The 15,062-nt window shown below is 36.3% G+C and overlaps 1 protein-coding gene across 5 annotated transcripts in view; it reads left to right on the forward strand.

Moving 5' to 3' along the window:
• LOC108432753 (lethal(3)malignant brain tumor-like protein 4) overlaps positions 1-15,062 on the forward strand; it is a 108,173-nt gene that overhangs the window by 7,221 nt on the left and 85,890 nt on the right. For 3 of the 5 annotated variants that reach the window (XM_017706836.2, XM_017706838.2, XM_017706837.2), the window contains exons 2-5: positions 8,030-8,128; positions 10,375-10,465; positions 10,564-10,618; positions 10,792-10,877. In XM_017706836.2, coding sequence (XP_017562325.1) covers positions 10,391-10,465; positions 10,564-10,618; positions 10,792-10,877 — 216 coding nt within the window. In that variant the 5' untranslated portion in view covers positions 8,030-8,128; positions 10,375-10,390. The remainder of the gene's footprint in view (positions 1-8,029; positions 8,129-10,374; positions 10,466-10,563; positions 10,619-10,791; positions 10,878-15,062) is intronic. The other 2 variants (XM_017706839.2, XM_037537316.1) reach the window with 1 other exon arrangement.

Raw genomic sequence — 15,062 nt, forward strand, 5'->3', positions numbered from 1 at the left:
TTTCTGCCAGCCCCTCTCTCTCTTTCTCTCTCTCTTTCCGTCTCTCCCTCTCATTCCCTCCTTCTCTTTCTGTCTCTCCCCTCTCCCTTTTTCTTCATCTCTCTCTCTCTTCCCCCCCCCATGGATGAGTGTGTACATTTCCACTGCCAGCCAATATTACTGTGTTTTGAAAGCATAGCTGCTATTATTTGCCTATTTGACCCTTTTTTTTTCTTTTGCTAGTGAAGAATCCGAGAAGGAGCCCTTTTATTTGACCTCTTAAAGACTTTTTGAATGGTCAAGCCTTAAGGGCCTGTCCTTGCCTTGAACTAGTATGCTGAGATTAAAGAGTAGTTTGCTTCCGTCTGAGCTTATCCCTGATGTAAGGGAGGGAGGACATCCTTCCTGTACATTTAATCACGCAGCCCTGCAGAACAGCACAGCAGCACTGGTCAGCAGTCCAAGAGCTGTTGAAGCTGCTGCCCTATAGAAGCGTGGATTCTCTCAGGTTGAGCGTGAGAAGGTTATCGAACTCTGTTCTGGGTGCTGGCATTTGAAAACTGGAATCATTATTCAGAGTATGCATTATGTTGCATTGTCAGACAATGTAATGATGTAAAAAGAAGTCAAAGCAGCAAAGCAGTGAAATGATGACTTTGTGGTTGCATCAAAATGAATTAAAAACATAAACCTAACATGCCACAGTAACAGTAGAGGAAAGCTACAGTAAGAATAGACAGTAAACTTATGAAACCTATAATAAAAACTACCAAACCTTACGAAGAACTACCAAATCATAGCAAGAACAGATAGCTTGCAGTTTCTGTGCGTAAACCTGTGTTTATTTTCTCTGGTTTATGCAGGCTTCTGTGTGGTGTTATCACACTGCATGCTGTGCTGAAATGGGTTATTATAGAAAGCAGCCTCTCAGAGTTTGTGGATGGGTTTTTTTCTTTTTTCAGAAAATGTGAACAGTGTGCTGGTAGCACAGAAAAGCAGCATGACAAAGCACCTTTTTATGTAATACAACACTTTCATATGATCACACAAGTGTATATATATTCTCTATATTATCATCAGACCAAATACATTCACTACTGAGTGGAGGAGGGTTTAATTGCAGTGAGGAAATTATTCTGTGTTGCACCGACATTACCCAAATTCTTGAATTGGATGACTGGGAAGTCATATGAATTTAATTGTAATATGAAAAGCAGCTTTTCCTTTTCAGATTTTTTTATTGAGCATTTCATTTATACTTCTGTTCTCCATTATAATGTCAACTTTTGCCAGTCACAGACATGCATGATCGGCATGCACACACCATATTAGGTCAGTAATTTGAGCAAAATATCAGTGCCCTTTATTCCATGCCAGTAGTCTGTATGAAGCACAGAGGTTTGGAGATTTCTCACGTAATCTGCGTCTTGGGGGAATAGCGCTTTTGTAAGCATCTTTTGGTGCCCTTGCCAGGCCTTGGCCAGCAGCAGCCAGAGCCTGGTGGAGAGCCCTGACCCACTGCCACCCAGGTAGATTCATATGAGCCTATATTTGACTACACCTGCTGTATTTTCCTTGAATAAAGTGTTCCTTGTCCATGAAGTGCTGGAACACTTTTATATATTAAACGGTCTCCTGTTTCATGTTCATCCGTTGGTCAAGCCTGGCTATTGTCAGTTATCAGTCAAAGTTTTTGATCCACCCCATGATGTTCTTGGTCTTCCAGTACAGGTCTGAGGGAGTTGCTGACCCACTTGAAAAACGTCTAGATGACATGAAAATTAACTTGTAGCTCAAGCCTCAAATAAGTAATGAGTCAACTGCACACACAGATGCTTCATCCTTATGGCCTGTGGAGTGCATGAGTTATCAGTGGATGATAAAGGTGGACTAGTTTATCTTCCGCTCAGCCCACCGTGTGTTTAACAGCCTATTGTTTTGTCTGCTCATTTATCTTGACAAAATGGCTGTTCTGTGGAATCTTTTTTTTTTAACCCTTTCTAACGTTTGTAACCAGTGAGCCAACATCAGTCTGATTTGTTACATGAGCAGATTACATTCTCTCAGTAGCTTCTTTACCAGCAGAATAGACACCTCCTATTTCCCTTGACATGAGTCGCTCTAATACAGGTGACATTCATTCATTCATTCATTCATTCAAAAGAAGACATGTGAGCTGCATTGTCATTAGGGTGTAACGATTCACAGAATTCACATTTCAGGTTTAATGTAATATAATAGTGTTGTTTCAATTCAGCACATTTTTTCAATCCAGTGAAATTGAGTGGCTGAACATGTGGCTTATCTTACTGTTTGTTCATCAACGTCATAAAGATATAATGTTTGAAACAAAAGCTGTGCTTTATAGTGTCCTCATCAACCTCTCTAGCTACAGGCTAATATGTTAGTCCCAGGTTAACACACTAGGCACAAGTTAACATGTGAGTCATGGTACAGTAATACAATATCATAAAATATGAATTAATTAACAGTTAATTCTGATTAATTGCAATATGCTATATACACAGGAAGGCAATGTGGCTTCTCTTGTTTTGTTCCCTCTGAAGGAGCGCAGACAGAACCTTAAAGATTAATGCCATAGTAACAATGTACGACATGCAAAGCAGAGGTAGCATTTTACAGCAACACGACAATGATGCTCAAAGGAAAAGAAAGCCCCAGCGTTCCGCCATGTCTTCTTCTCCTGATATAGACTAAGCATCTGTAATGAGCCAACATCATTAGCTTAAATGGTTAATGTCAGTCCTGTGACAGTAACTTTAGGCTGTGTTGTGAAATGTGGAATGTCTGATGGAGCAGAGGAACATTTCCGTGGTTAAGTACAGTGTAGTAAAATGAATGCTGTACTGCGGTCGAAGTGATATGTAATGTAGTGAAATGGCTCCAGACTAACGCTGTCTTGTGGTCCTGATCAGGACAACGTTAAATCTGTTTTAGGATGCTTTCAGGACAGTGAAGTTGTTTGATAACACAAAAAAATCTGTTAAATGTACAGTATTAACATCACAAACATACCAGCTGTTCATACCAACCATAAGCACAGTAATGTTCATTGTAGAAATGTTTTACCCATGATGTATGACATCATCCATGTGTTTGACACACCACAGAATCAAATAAACGTAACAAAAATGGGGGATAGACGATTGTTTAAAGTACAAGAATCGAGAAAATAAGGAAAACATTACCAGTTAATGCTACATGAAGTAAAATCTCGATTATTTTCAAATTTATTAAACGATTTTTGATTTTGATTACATACACACACACACACACACACACACACACACACACACACACACACACACACATATATATATATATATATATATATATATATATATATATATATATATATATATATATATTAGTTCTTGCATAATGCCATTGAAAAAGACCATTTCATTTTTGCAATTTAAAAAACTGCACTATTTGCACAATTTAATAATTGTGCAAATAGTTGGTACTTTTTAACATCCTTTCAAGGGACTCTTCCAAGGGACTGTGCAAGCAGAACAAAATTTGAAGAAAAAAAATAAACATAAAAGAACCATCTAAATTAGTGATATTCTAAAAGTAGCAAGCAGCTTCCTTAAAGCTCACAAGCAGCTCTCAATTTAAATAATGTTTAAGCGTGACCTCCTTACATTAAGGAAAGTACAAAACAGGTTTCTTGAAAGGAACACAAGCCTATTTACTGTTTCAGACATCAGGCTTTCAGGTAACAATGTGCCCAGCCGCACTGAAAACTTGCTCATTTTCATCGCGTTGTTTCACTCATTGCTCCCATTCCACTGGGTGTTTGTGTCGTAAGTGCTGGATCAGATTCACAGATTGTCACAGATTGACATTGTGTGTTGTGTGTAACACTCTGGGATCAATAAAGGATTCTGATTCTGATAACATTGTGTGAAAACATTAATTTGAATTAACCAAGTTAATCTTGAAAATTATCTAGCACTAATTTAAAGGTGTTTTTATTTGTTTTATTAGCTGTTTGAAAATGTTAGTAAATGATACAAAAATAATAATTTCTTGGATTCAGCAATGATTTCAACTGGAAAATAAATTTAACAATAACATAAACGGAAGCAGTCTAATATTTGGAATAATGATTTTTCAAATCCAGGGCTCTTGCCAGTACTTAAAGGTGTTTCTCTCTGAAATAGAAGTATAATAATTGATTATTATTATTAACAATGGAAAACAAATTAATTGATTGATTAATGGACGTGAGTTTGATCATAATGATAAGTTACAGCTCTAAAATAAATGTTTATATTTTAGCACAGTGGCGTAAATATTCTGCTCTTCAATAATACAGTTAATGTGTCATTTAATACTGACTTGAATTATCATTCAGGTCTAAGCATCAGTCTCATATCTGCATGTTGCTGATATGATTTTGATTTAATTGTGCATCCTTAGATTCTGAGCAAAAGCTCTCCAGGCAGTATATTTCTCATATTTTTTGTGTTTGTTGGTTGTAATGGTTTCCTAATTAACATGATACAAAAGCAAATTAATCAAATTCACAGCTGAAGCTTGTTATTGTTTTATTTTTGTTATATGTTAAAATTGCTGGGGATCAGCCCCATAGTTATTGACAGCCGTTTGTCATGTTGTATCAGTGATTGCCGCATCTTATTGGCCTCTTGGCAGCCATTAGCTTTAATTAAAGGACAACATGCTCATGTATGAGGACTGCTCTGCAACAGTTCCTTACTTTAAATCCTTTCAAGCCATTGAATAAATTACATTGATATTTCAATAATCAAGTGTGTCCATTGTTTGTACAGTTGTGCCTACACAATTTGAGCAATGTGAAAAACAGAGTAAGGCTCTTACAGCTGGCCTGTTAGGTTTAATATCTTGATGGATGTCTAGTGAGCATGTTTGAGCTGTAATGGAGTTTATTTGTATCCACAGAGAGAATTCTAGCACTTCAGAGCATGACGTACTGTTAAAAAGTGGGTTGTCGGTTTCGACTAAAAAGGAGCTTTGTGTGGTTTTATTCAGCTCAGATAAATAGTTTGAAAGTGCAAAGCAAATTAAATAGGTTCCGCTATCAAAGGCAATATTTCACATCAATTTAAATCTCAAAAAGACTTCAAATCAACATCTGCGCTCTCTCACTTTGAGCAATGTAAAGAAGGAAAAGAACATAGTGAATGTGATATGATCTGAGTGTTTATCGACAATATATTCTCTCTTTCTGTCTCTCTCGGTCTCTTTTTCTGCAACGGACCTCAAATGTAATTGCTACAGTTTGCTTGGTTCGTTACACGTTATCTTAACACGTCAAACTATGTTTTAAGGCTCTGTATAGTCGACTGACTGAACTGCGGCAAAAAAAAAGTCATCGTTCAGCTTTGCTTTCACCTTCATAATCTGTTCATACATCACCGGCTTCATACCTTATTGGAAATCTTATATCTAGAACTATCATCTGCAAAAATGAACAATGCAGCTCCTCGAACTCTTTATGCATGAATTCACAGATCTCTTAACTTGATGATGTGTTTAGGTTGTGAATAGTGTAACTCAATTCATGTGTCTTCTGGTTGGTTTCTGTTGTCCCATGTGGGTTTGGATTGGCGCTGAAATGGGTTTGCTGTTTAGCATTTCTGTGAAAGTAAAATACTAAAAAATGAACCACAAAAGAGCCCACAGATGCACCAGTATGGGAATTCTTTGCCAGTGCCAAAACCCAATTTTTTTTCCCCCCTTCTTCCCATATACGTGTCTCCTGATGTTGATACTGTGGTTGATATATATATATATATATACACATTTATAAAACAAGGAAAAAAGTCTTTTTTTTTCTGGATTAGCCTTAAAGAAAAATGTTACTTATTTGAATAGGGTTACCTCGTCATTCTGCCCTTCCAGGATATAATAAGTGTGTCACCAAATATTATTTTTAATTATCAGTCACATTTAATTATTGCGCTGATGCCAAAAGATGTTTGAACAATGGCAGTATGGTACGATATTATTATGCATATCCTGTAAGATTATAATATAGATTATAACATCAGCTGTTACAACACATGAAATTTTAAGCAAGTAATTGTTAGCTGCTAATTACAGATTAATAACTGTTGACCCTTGTAATAAACTTGTGTTGCCTATTGCTTCTCATATGAATTTGTGGACTTAAACAACAAACCACTCACCATCCAGCCTTTCCGACTCCCTCCCTTCACTGCATATCCACATGGATATCCAATCACGTTAGAACAGATTTTGCACATCAGAAGCAGCGTGTGCTTGGGTCGTTTTACAGTCTGAGTGCTACTGTGAGTAAGCTCAGAGCTTTACTGTGAGCGCAGTGTCAAGCAATCTTCACTCAGCAGTGCAGGGCAGAGGTTCCCAAACACCAGGCTGTGACTCATTTGGTGCCAGTCCATGAAAATGCTGCAGTGAAGTGGGGGGAGTTAGTAGCCTAACTGCTAAACTCGACTATTTTATTATCAATATTAATATAATTGATGCTGTTGTAGTCTTTTAATTGATGCTGTTGTAGTCCTTTTTCAGCAAATCTTGTTGTTGAAATGAACAAATTTTCTGTCATTGTCATATCAGTCTGCTTGACATCTCGGCCTTATGTATATGTGTACTGTAGGTTGCTGCTGGCTGCTTTTAGTAAGTGGCAAACATAAATAAAGAAATAAACAATAAAGAAACTGACAACATCAAACTTGCTTAAAGGTGCTTTGAACACGGAAAATATCTGTCATTGACGAGTGACAATACCACCAAAAAAAAAAAAAAGAAAAAGACAAAGCATCTTGTATATAAATACATGCATTACTGATTCAGTGCCACTGATGCTGCTGTTGCACATGTTTGGGGTATATAAGGAGAAGTGAATAAAGCTATGAAACTGTCTAATTACTACTTCATTTGGAGGCAAAACATTCTGTGACAACAGCAAAACATAGGCTAACCACATCTGCGGTACCCTCCCCTCTTCTGTCAAATGTTAGAAAGGTAGGGAACTTTCATTAATAGCTATATAACAACAACAACAACAATAACAACAACAACAACATACACCAGACTTCCTTGAAATGTGAACACATCTTTCCAAACTGCAAAAATATTTTTTATTGTGGTCAGCTTTGCCTCTGAAGTGCCTCTCTAGTTCAGCTGTGCTCTAGGCATGAATGACGTGTCTTTGCACTAAAGTACGCAGACATGTCAGAGTGTGCAAATCAGTCAGCCAGTGTTATCACCCCCTGATGACGCCCTACTTGTTCCCAGAGCCATGTTTACATGCAGGCTTAGAATCCGTTAATAATCCGACTGATGGCTCAATTAGAATAGAGCACGCCCATGTATACATGTCACTGTCTGAATCGGAATGTATTCAACCGGATTGGCAAAAATCTTTGCAAGTAAAAATAGCTGTTGTGTTTAAAACAAACAAACAAACAAAATGACATGTACCTTATGTTGATTTGTTTGTAGGAGCATAAAACACACACGTACTCTTCACCAGTGTGTGTTGGATGGGCATTAGCATGCCTGATCTGATTTTCTTACAGGCCCTTTATAAATAAAGGTTCCTGAAGGTCCCTGGCTTAGACATATGTTTTAATAGGTCTCCTTCAACTGATGTAAAGTATTGAGAGTGTTTGTTTGCCACAGTGCTGTATTGAAAAAGTACTGAATTTTTGGAAAACCGTGCAACTGTACCTTGTTCTTTATTCAGTGGCTGGAATTATAGTTGTTCACAGACAGATTCTGATCAAAGCTATGCTGTCCTCAAGGATGAGGCAAGAGCATACTTGGAGATTTGACTCTTAACTGCATTAATAAAGTGCTGGAGGTCAAACACATCTCTAACAATCTCTCTTGCTCCCTTTAGGTGCTGGTATCTGTGTAGCGCTACACAAATTACCAGCACTTGTATATTAGGCTAAACAGCAGGATTAAGAGGATGTTCATGTAGGGTCTATTTATTCAGCCCAAGTGTTTGGAATGGCTTAAGAGAATGTTGTTTCTTTTGCTTTGATACCAGGCCTTGGAGCATTCAGCAAGGACGTAGAATGTGATTGGAATGGAAGCTGGAGGACTGATTCCCTGATAGGGTGCATTGGGTGAGTGCAAACACCAAACGGTGAGTCACTTACAATCGCTGTTGATATTGGTGTAATTGTGCTGTATTCAAAATGCCGAGACATTTTAATGCCGACCAAACGCTTTTTCTCTGAGTCACAATGTTTCAGTTTTTTCAGACCCTCTTTTTTGCTGCTTTTTCTCCCTGTTTTTCTCTCTCCTGTGCCAGTGTGCTTGAGACTAGATTTGGCATGAACAAAAATTGATGCTTACTACATGAGGTATCATGTTTCGTGCAGGAGGCTGTTATATGGGTCTTGCAACTGAGCTGGGAAAAGCTTTCCTTTGTGCAAAAATACACCTACGTGCATTTTACAGTGCAAACGATTTAGTTTTAGAAGGCTGTGCCTTCTGGTGTGGTTTGCGTAATTGGCAGATCTAGATGTTTTTAACTGCTAATAGGCTTTTTTAAATTCTAGAGGTTTATATAAGCATCCTGCTTTATAGTCACTGGAGTCTTAAGGTGTACAAAATGAATAGTAGCTTGTTGGCTTTTGAGAAAGCATGCATGAAGAACAGTGCAGTGATGTGTGTCTTGCTAAGCCAAGTAATCCAAATTCAAGAGACCTTCTGGGATTCTGTGCTCCTCCTAGACTTTTCATTAAATTTCTGTTTCATGAAACTATAGGAACTCTTATGTTCTGGTTTTAAAATGTATCTATTAGATCTAACATTTTAAAGTGTTTTCTTTCCTTATACATTGGTTGTGTGAACTAATCAGTTAAACAGATCGAAAACTTGAGTTATTATTGCTAAATGTTGAGAGGCATCCGTTCTATTCTTAAAGATGGTTCTTCTTTAGTGAAGGCAGTGGCTCTCTGTAGAACCATAAACACAACCATTTGGATGCTTAAAGGGTTCTTTGCATCATGAAATGGTTCTTCAGGTTGATGGAAAATGTTGTATATAGTTGTAAGAGTGTAGCTTAGAGCATCATACTACCATTCAAAAGTTTAAAATCACTTTTTGTTGATATAAAATTAGTTTTGTTGCAGGCACATATATAAAATCAATCTATTATGATGCTACTACTCTACTTTTTTAGCTAATTTGCAGGAAGCGCTAATAAAATTAGCTTGAGGAGCCACTTGTCCTCCATGGGGGGAAAAAATCCACCTGCTCATGGAACACTTATACAATTTTACATGCAAACTCTGAGGTTGTTCTGATACTGCTAAATTTGCCACCACTGCTGTTACCATTACCTTTACCCCAAATGAGCTGTGAGAAATCTTTTTAAGGAAATGTTTGAGAGGAAAATGAAAAATCCATAAATGTATGTTGTTTTTGACTGAGTTTCATTTTCAGCTCTTTATTTGTTGCAACTGACAGTTGCAAAATTTAAGTTTACAGCTTTAAATGTATCCCTTAAGCAGCTGATGTTAGATAAATACTTAAGATGTTTTATTTAAATGGCCATTTACAAATTACACCTTGACGATATTCAAACTGAATTAACACCATATTGGTGCTATTATCTCATGATTACGACAGTTACTGTCATTATTTTCTATTTTTATTCATGTTATTGATCATGAATAAAAGTAGTATTAAGAAGCAGTATAAAGAAGTATTTATAGTTGTACACAAAAGTTTGGACACCACTGGTCAGATTGCATGTAATTGTTTTTCTAGGTGAATAGAAGTTAACATCCTCTGCAGAGAACACAGTTCTGCACATTTTAATGAAGAATAACTGTTTATTTACTGAATTTAACATATTTAAATAATATTTTCAAAAGTTATGAAATGTTGTTTTACTGTTTTCCAATGTGTAAATTTCAGCAAATGCATAGAAATTGTGCACTAAATTTGTCACAGTTGTTTCATTTCATTTTCACTTGGCGAATGAATAAAACACAATTTGCCTGGGGGTGTTCAAACTTTTTCATATGACTGTGTTGGTAAAGCATTTTTCAAGACTGTAAAATATTATGTTGAAATTTACCCAGAATTTACATCATTGTGATGTGTACAGATTAAAGTCTAAACTGATAAATAGTGAAATTATTTGTAAAATTTGCATGCTCTCATATTACAATATCATTTGTCCATATGTGCTTATGCAAATCTATAACTGATGAATTTGGCTGTGTTTTGTGCTGCAGATTTTATCAGAATGTACTTCAGTCAAAGTAAGGGTTTTTTGTAGACGAGTGTGATTGACCATGATATCTCCTCATTTAGAGGTCTATTTCCTTTTGTCTTTGTTTATTCATACTAATATTTGTTTATGTCTCATTCCAGAGTCAGTTGTTCTCTAATGATGCAGGGAGAGGACCGGAAAAAAAGGAAACCGAGTTTGAATCCAAGAGTGTCAGAGGAATACAGTCTCAGAGTGAGTGTGGAGAGTCTCCTGCCCTTTAGTCAAGCTGTACTGACTCCTTTGCCATGTTTTTAAAATACATTTTATTGATATTACTGTAACCTTCCTAGGAGCGTCCAAAAGAAGATACGACAAAGATGAAAAATAAAGTATCTGCTTCAAGTGGTAAAACATCTCTCCATGTTTGGTGTCTGTGAAATATTTATTATTAATATATGACCTCAGAAAGACTTATTAGAAATCATTTTTGCAGTGTTCAGTTCACTCATTGCTTTTCACACATAAATACTCCTGTACATTCTACTAAGTGATTTAAGTGACGTTTTAACTGTGAGCAGGTAACAGTAAGAAAAGGCCTTGGTCATGGGATCAGTATCTGGAGGAAGAGAGAGCCATAGCAGCACCTCAGAGAGTCTTTACTGAGGTAAGGATCAACCCCCACATGGACTTACAGTATAAGAAGCAAATTATTCCTCATTGTATTCATGTGTAGCTTTCCTGTACAAATATGAATAGAACTGAAGTTTGTCATCAGTGTGGCTGACAGTTACACATTCAAAGGAAAAAAAAATACTAATTCATAAAAAAACAAGTTTTAACGTTATATTATGGCTACTATTTCCTGGTGATGGGTCCAATACATGGACGGTCCTCTCAGTAAATTTTGAGCCTTATGTTTAAAGGGCCCATATATATATTTTTTTTTTCTCCTGGAAGTCCACTTATACCGTTTGTGTGGTATTGTGTACAAACTCGATTCCAAAAAAGTTGATAAGTAGATAAAACGGAAAGCAATCATTTATAAATCTGCTTTGCTCTGTATTTGACCAAAAACATTGTTGTCCCAACTTTTTAGACACTTGATTTGTACCAAAGGCAGCCATTGTTTACTTTTACATGACCATTATCAACCTTATCCCTTAGAATTTAGAAGGTTGTTGTTGCATTACCCTTTAAGACTGTGTGTAAATTAGCTCTATTCTGGTTAGCTGCTCTGTATTGTGCATCATTCAAAAGCGGTCTGAGCTGAAATACTGCTTATAACTTAAGCATGAATGGGTGGAGCTAAATTGGTGAAGGTTGAATGGGCAGATAAATGTGAAATGCTTTGGTTTTATCTATGTACTGTATATTATATCTATGTACTGAAGACTGAATGGTCTTATTTATTCATTCATTCATTCATTCATTCATTTATTTTTATAACTTTATGAGAAGTGTTTCAGCCTGGACTTCTTTTTTTTAAAAAAAAACAAACAAACACATTTTTAAGGTTTGTATTTTGTCCAAGCGTGAATCATGTACATTACAAATTGATAAGTAAACAGACTTATCTAGAGTGACTTCAGGCCTTTAAATGTACAGTAACAAATTCTAAGGGCCGTTATTTACTGACCTGGTGCATTTTACCCTTCTCAGTTTTACAGCTGTAAAAGATTGGAAAGGTTAAGCCTGACCCATAAATATAATGTGGTAGTGCAATTGTTTTCAATTGTTTTCAACTGTGCCCTATGATTTATCACTTTATGCAGTGTGTATGTATATGTATATATGTGTGTGTGTGTGTGTGTGTGTGTGTATATATATATATATATATATATATATATATATATATATATATATATATATACACACTGCATAAAGTGATAAATCATATACATATATATACACACACACACACTACTTATTATAGTTATATCCTATGGCACAAACCTACAAATTTTTCATTAAAGGAAAAGAGACCAAACAGCTTAGCTTTAACCTTATATTGTAAAGGCTGATATGTTTATTTTAAAACAAACATACAGGCCATCAAAAACATCTTTTGGATCTTTACTGGCTCTGAATTGTAGCTTGAGCCATGGAAAGAAAGAAAACACCATTTTTTTGCCAGTAACAGTCCTGCTGTCTTAGCAATAATCAAAACATTTATTATAAGTTTACTTTAACATGATGTTTGATCAATAGTCTTGTGACCCATCACGATCACTGATACCATGCACAGCAGCATATTCTATGTATAATGTTCTGTGCCTAGAGTGAATGAATTTATGGTTTTAATTTACTAGAATATGATAGGAATATCAGTTTATGGACATAGTATGTCCATATTTTTATTTTATATAATTGTTTCTAGATTAGTCATTATTTTGAGAAAACAAGTCAATATTTCGACATGCAAAGTATAAATCAGTTGTTGTTTCGTCGTCATGATTCACAACTTGGAGAAGTCAAAACAAACTGAAATTTGAAATATTGGCAAACAACACAAGCTGTTCAAAGGCATTAAATGGTGCACAAAATCAAGTCAGTTTTTACTGTCAGCTTTGGAAAATTAGAGTAGGTTTGTTATAAAAATCTCCACCCTGTATTTCCGTCTATTAATCTTGTTTGTTGTAAATAACCTTGTATGTGTTCATTCAAATCATTATTGCTGTTTTTTGTTTTTTTTTTTTGCACTGAATCATTTGAATATGTTTGCACTGAAGCAGAAGTGCTGGTTCTAAAAGATGAATTACACTTTCTTCTCAAACTCTGCATAATTCAGTCATTGAGGTGCGAACAAAGTCATTCAGATTGGGTTGATGTGAAATAAGTTGTGAAATGTCCGAAACTTGGTGATGGGGACATTTGATAGGAACCTTAATGTCTGCAACACAAATCTAGCCATTTTATTTACTATCCAAAACAACCTACATGTGTCTTCTGAGTTTTATATATAATGATGGTGGTAAAACAGCGTTAAATCTAAAACAAATGGTTTTTGGGGACTAATGTGCCTCACAGCACCCTGCATTTACCCCTCTGCCATGAATGTGTTTAAAATGGAATGTATTTATATATATATATATATATATATATATTTGTTTTTTCAAAAACAGTTTTTAACAATGGTTTAGACATGAGCATATTTGTAAGATTTCATGTTATTGCTTTCAATGAAGGATCTTTTAAAGTCATTTGAACTTCACACGTCTGGTTCCTGTCACCACCATTGTGCATTTCTTTGTAAGTTTCTGTACAGTGAAGCATTTCACATACCACTCTGAATGACTTTGTTTACATCCTGCAGATTTGTTTTTAAGAATCAGTGAAATTCCCCTTTAATTATCCTACCTACTTAAAATAAAGTTGGGCTTTGAAATAAATAGGTACGTGTAGCCCACATGCCATGTGGAGGGAAGAAAAGGTTTCTTGTTTCGGTTTCAACCTGAAATGTTTTGTTGTTCTAAGGGGAAACGCCAAAAATGAAACGTCATCAATCAGTTTAGTGCATATAATACACTGGTGATTGGGAGCATAATTATAGATCATCCTGACAAGAGAAAGAAAAAGACGAATGAAGATATGCTGACTCTGCAGTTTTCACTCTGCAGAGTCTCATTGAATTGAGCCCTTTTACAAGCTTTATTATAGGTTGGCCTGTTTTACTGTGTGAGCTTTACTTTGCCATGAGGCTTTTGTTATGGCTTTGTTTAAGAGGACTGTGTTGAGGTGCGAGTGTTTGTGCCTCCTGCGGAGTCTCTGTGGAGTTTTCTGCAGGTCATTTACTTGGCGAATGATGCAACTGCAGTGTTCAGTAAGCTGTTTGGACTGAGGGTTTTTTTTTTTTTGTTGCTCTGAGCTGCTCTTGCTGGCTGGTACAGAGCAGTATATCAAGGGACATGCAGAAGCGCTAGCTTGGAGGCAGCTTTTTGAGTAAGGAAACATTGATTAGGGAAGAGCTTGCAGTTCTCTGTGAGACTTTGGCTGATGTTAAGCTCAATAATAGTGGTCTAAAGGTGAGCTTTAGCACATGAAGCAAGTTTTTTTTTTTTTGGACTCTTAAGTCAGCCCTCCAATTAGCCCTCCCATTAAGAGCTTATACAGCAATGCTGGATACAGGAACATGAGCAGTTTTTATCTTTGCTCAATACGCATTGATTAATGACTACTCACCTGATCATTGTCACTTTGCATCTTGTAAATGCAGCAAAGCATCTAGTCAAAGCAAGGTTTACTCTCCGAATCAGCCTTTGGATTTAACTAGTTATGTTGTTTGTCATTGGGTTAAATGCATAACTGTTGCACTGCTTCTGTTTGATTGTTATTCTAGTGGAGTGTAATGGAAATCGTTACGCTGGTTCTCCAGTAGACAGGATAACATTTAACTCCAATTACGAAACTTGATATTTTTACTTCTGCAAAAACGTTCACTGACTTTTCTGCAGAATTTAATTATATTTTAGGGCCATAGTTACCCATCCTGGTCCGGTTTAGTTCAAGTTTAGTTCAAGCCGCAATCTGCTGCACCTGCTTCTGCTAATTAACTTTTAAAGTCCTTGATTGGCCGGATCAGATGCATTAGTGTTGGGTAATACAGGTTGGAACTAAACTCAACCTCTGTACAGCATGCGCTCAATATGACTTTTATGACTGATGTTAGTACATTGATATAATAATGAGAATTTTATTCATTCAGCACTGATTTAAAAGTAGCACTGATTTATAGAGTAGGCCTCCTCCTGCACACTCACTGACACACGGGCCACTTTCTCCATGAAGGGATCTGACGAGACATCTGTTCCCCTTAGAATGCGAGCGAGCGGGTTGCTGTTTCCATAGCAAC

Source organism: Pygocentrus nattereri, chromosome 3, assembly GCF_015220715.1.
Source record: "Pygocentrus nattereri isolate fPygNat1 chromosome 3, fPygNat1.pri, whole genome shotgun sequence".
Classification (NCBI taxonomy): Eukaryota; Metazoa; Chordata; class Actinopteri; order Characiformes; family Serrasalmidae; genus Pygocentrus; species Pygocentrus nattereri.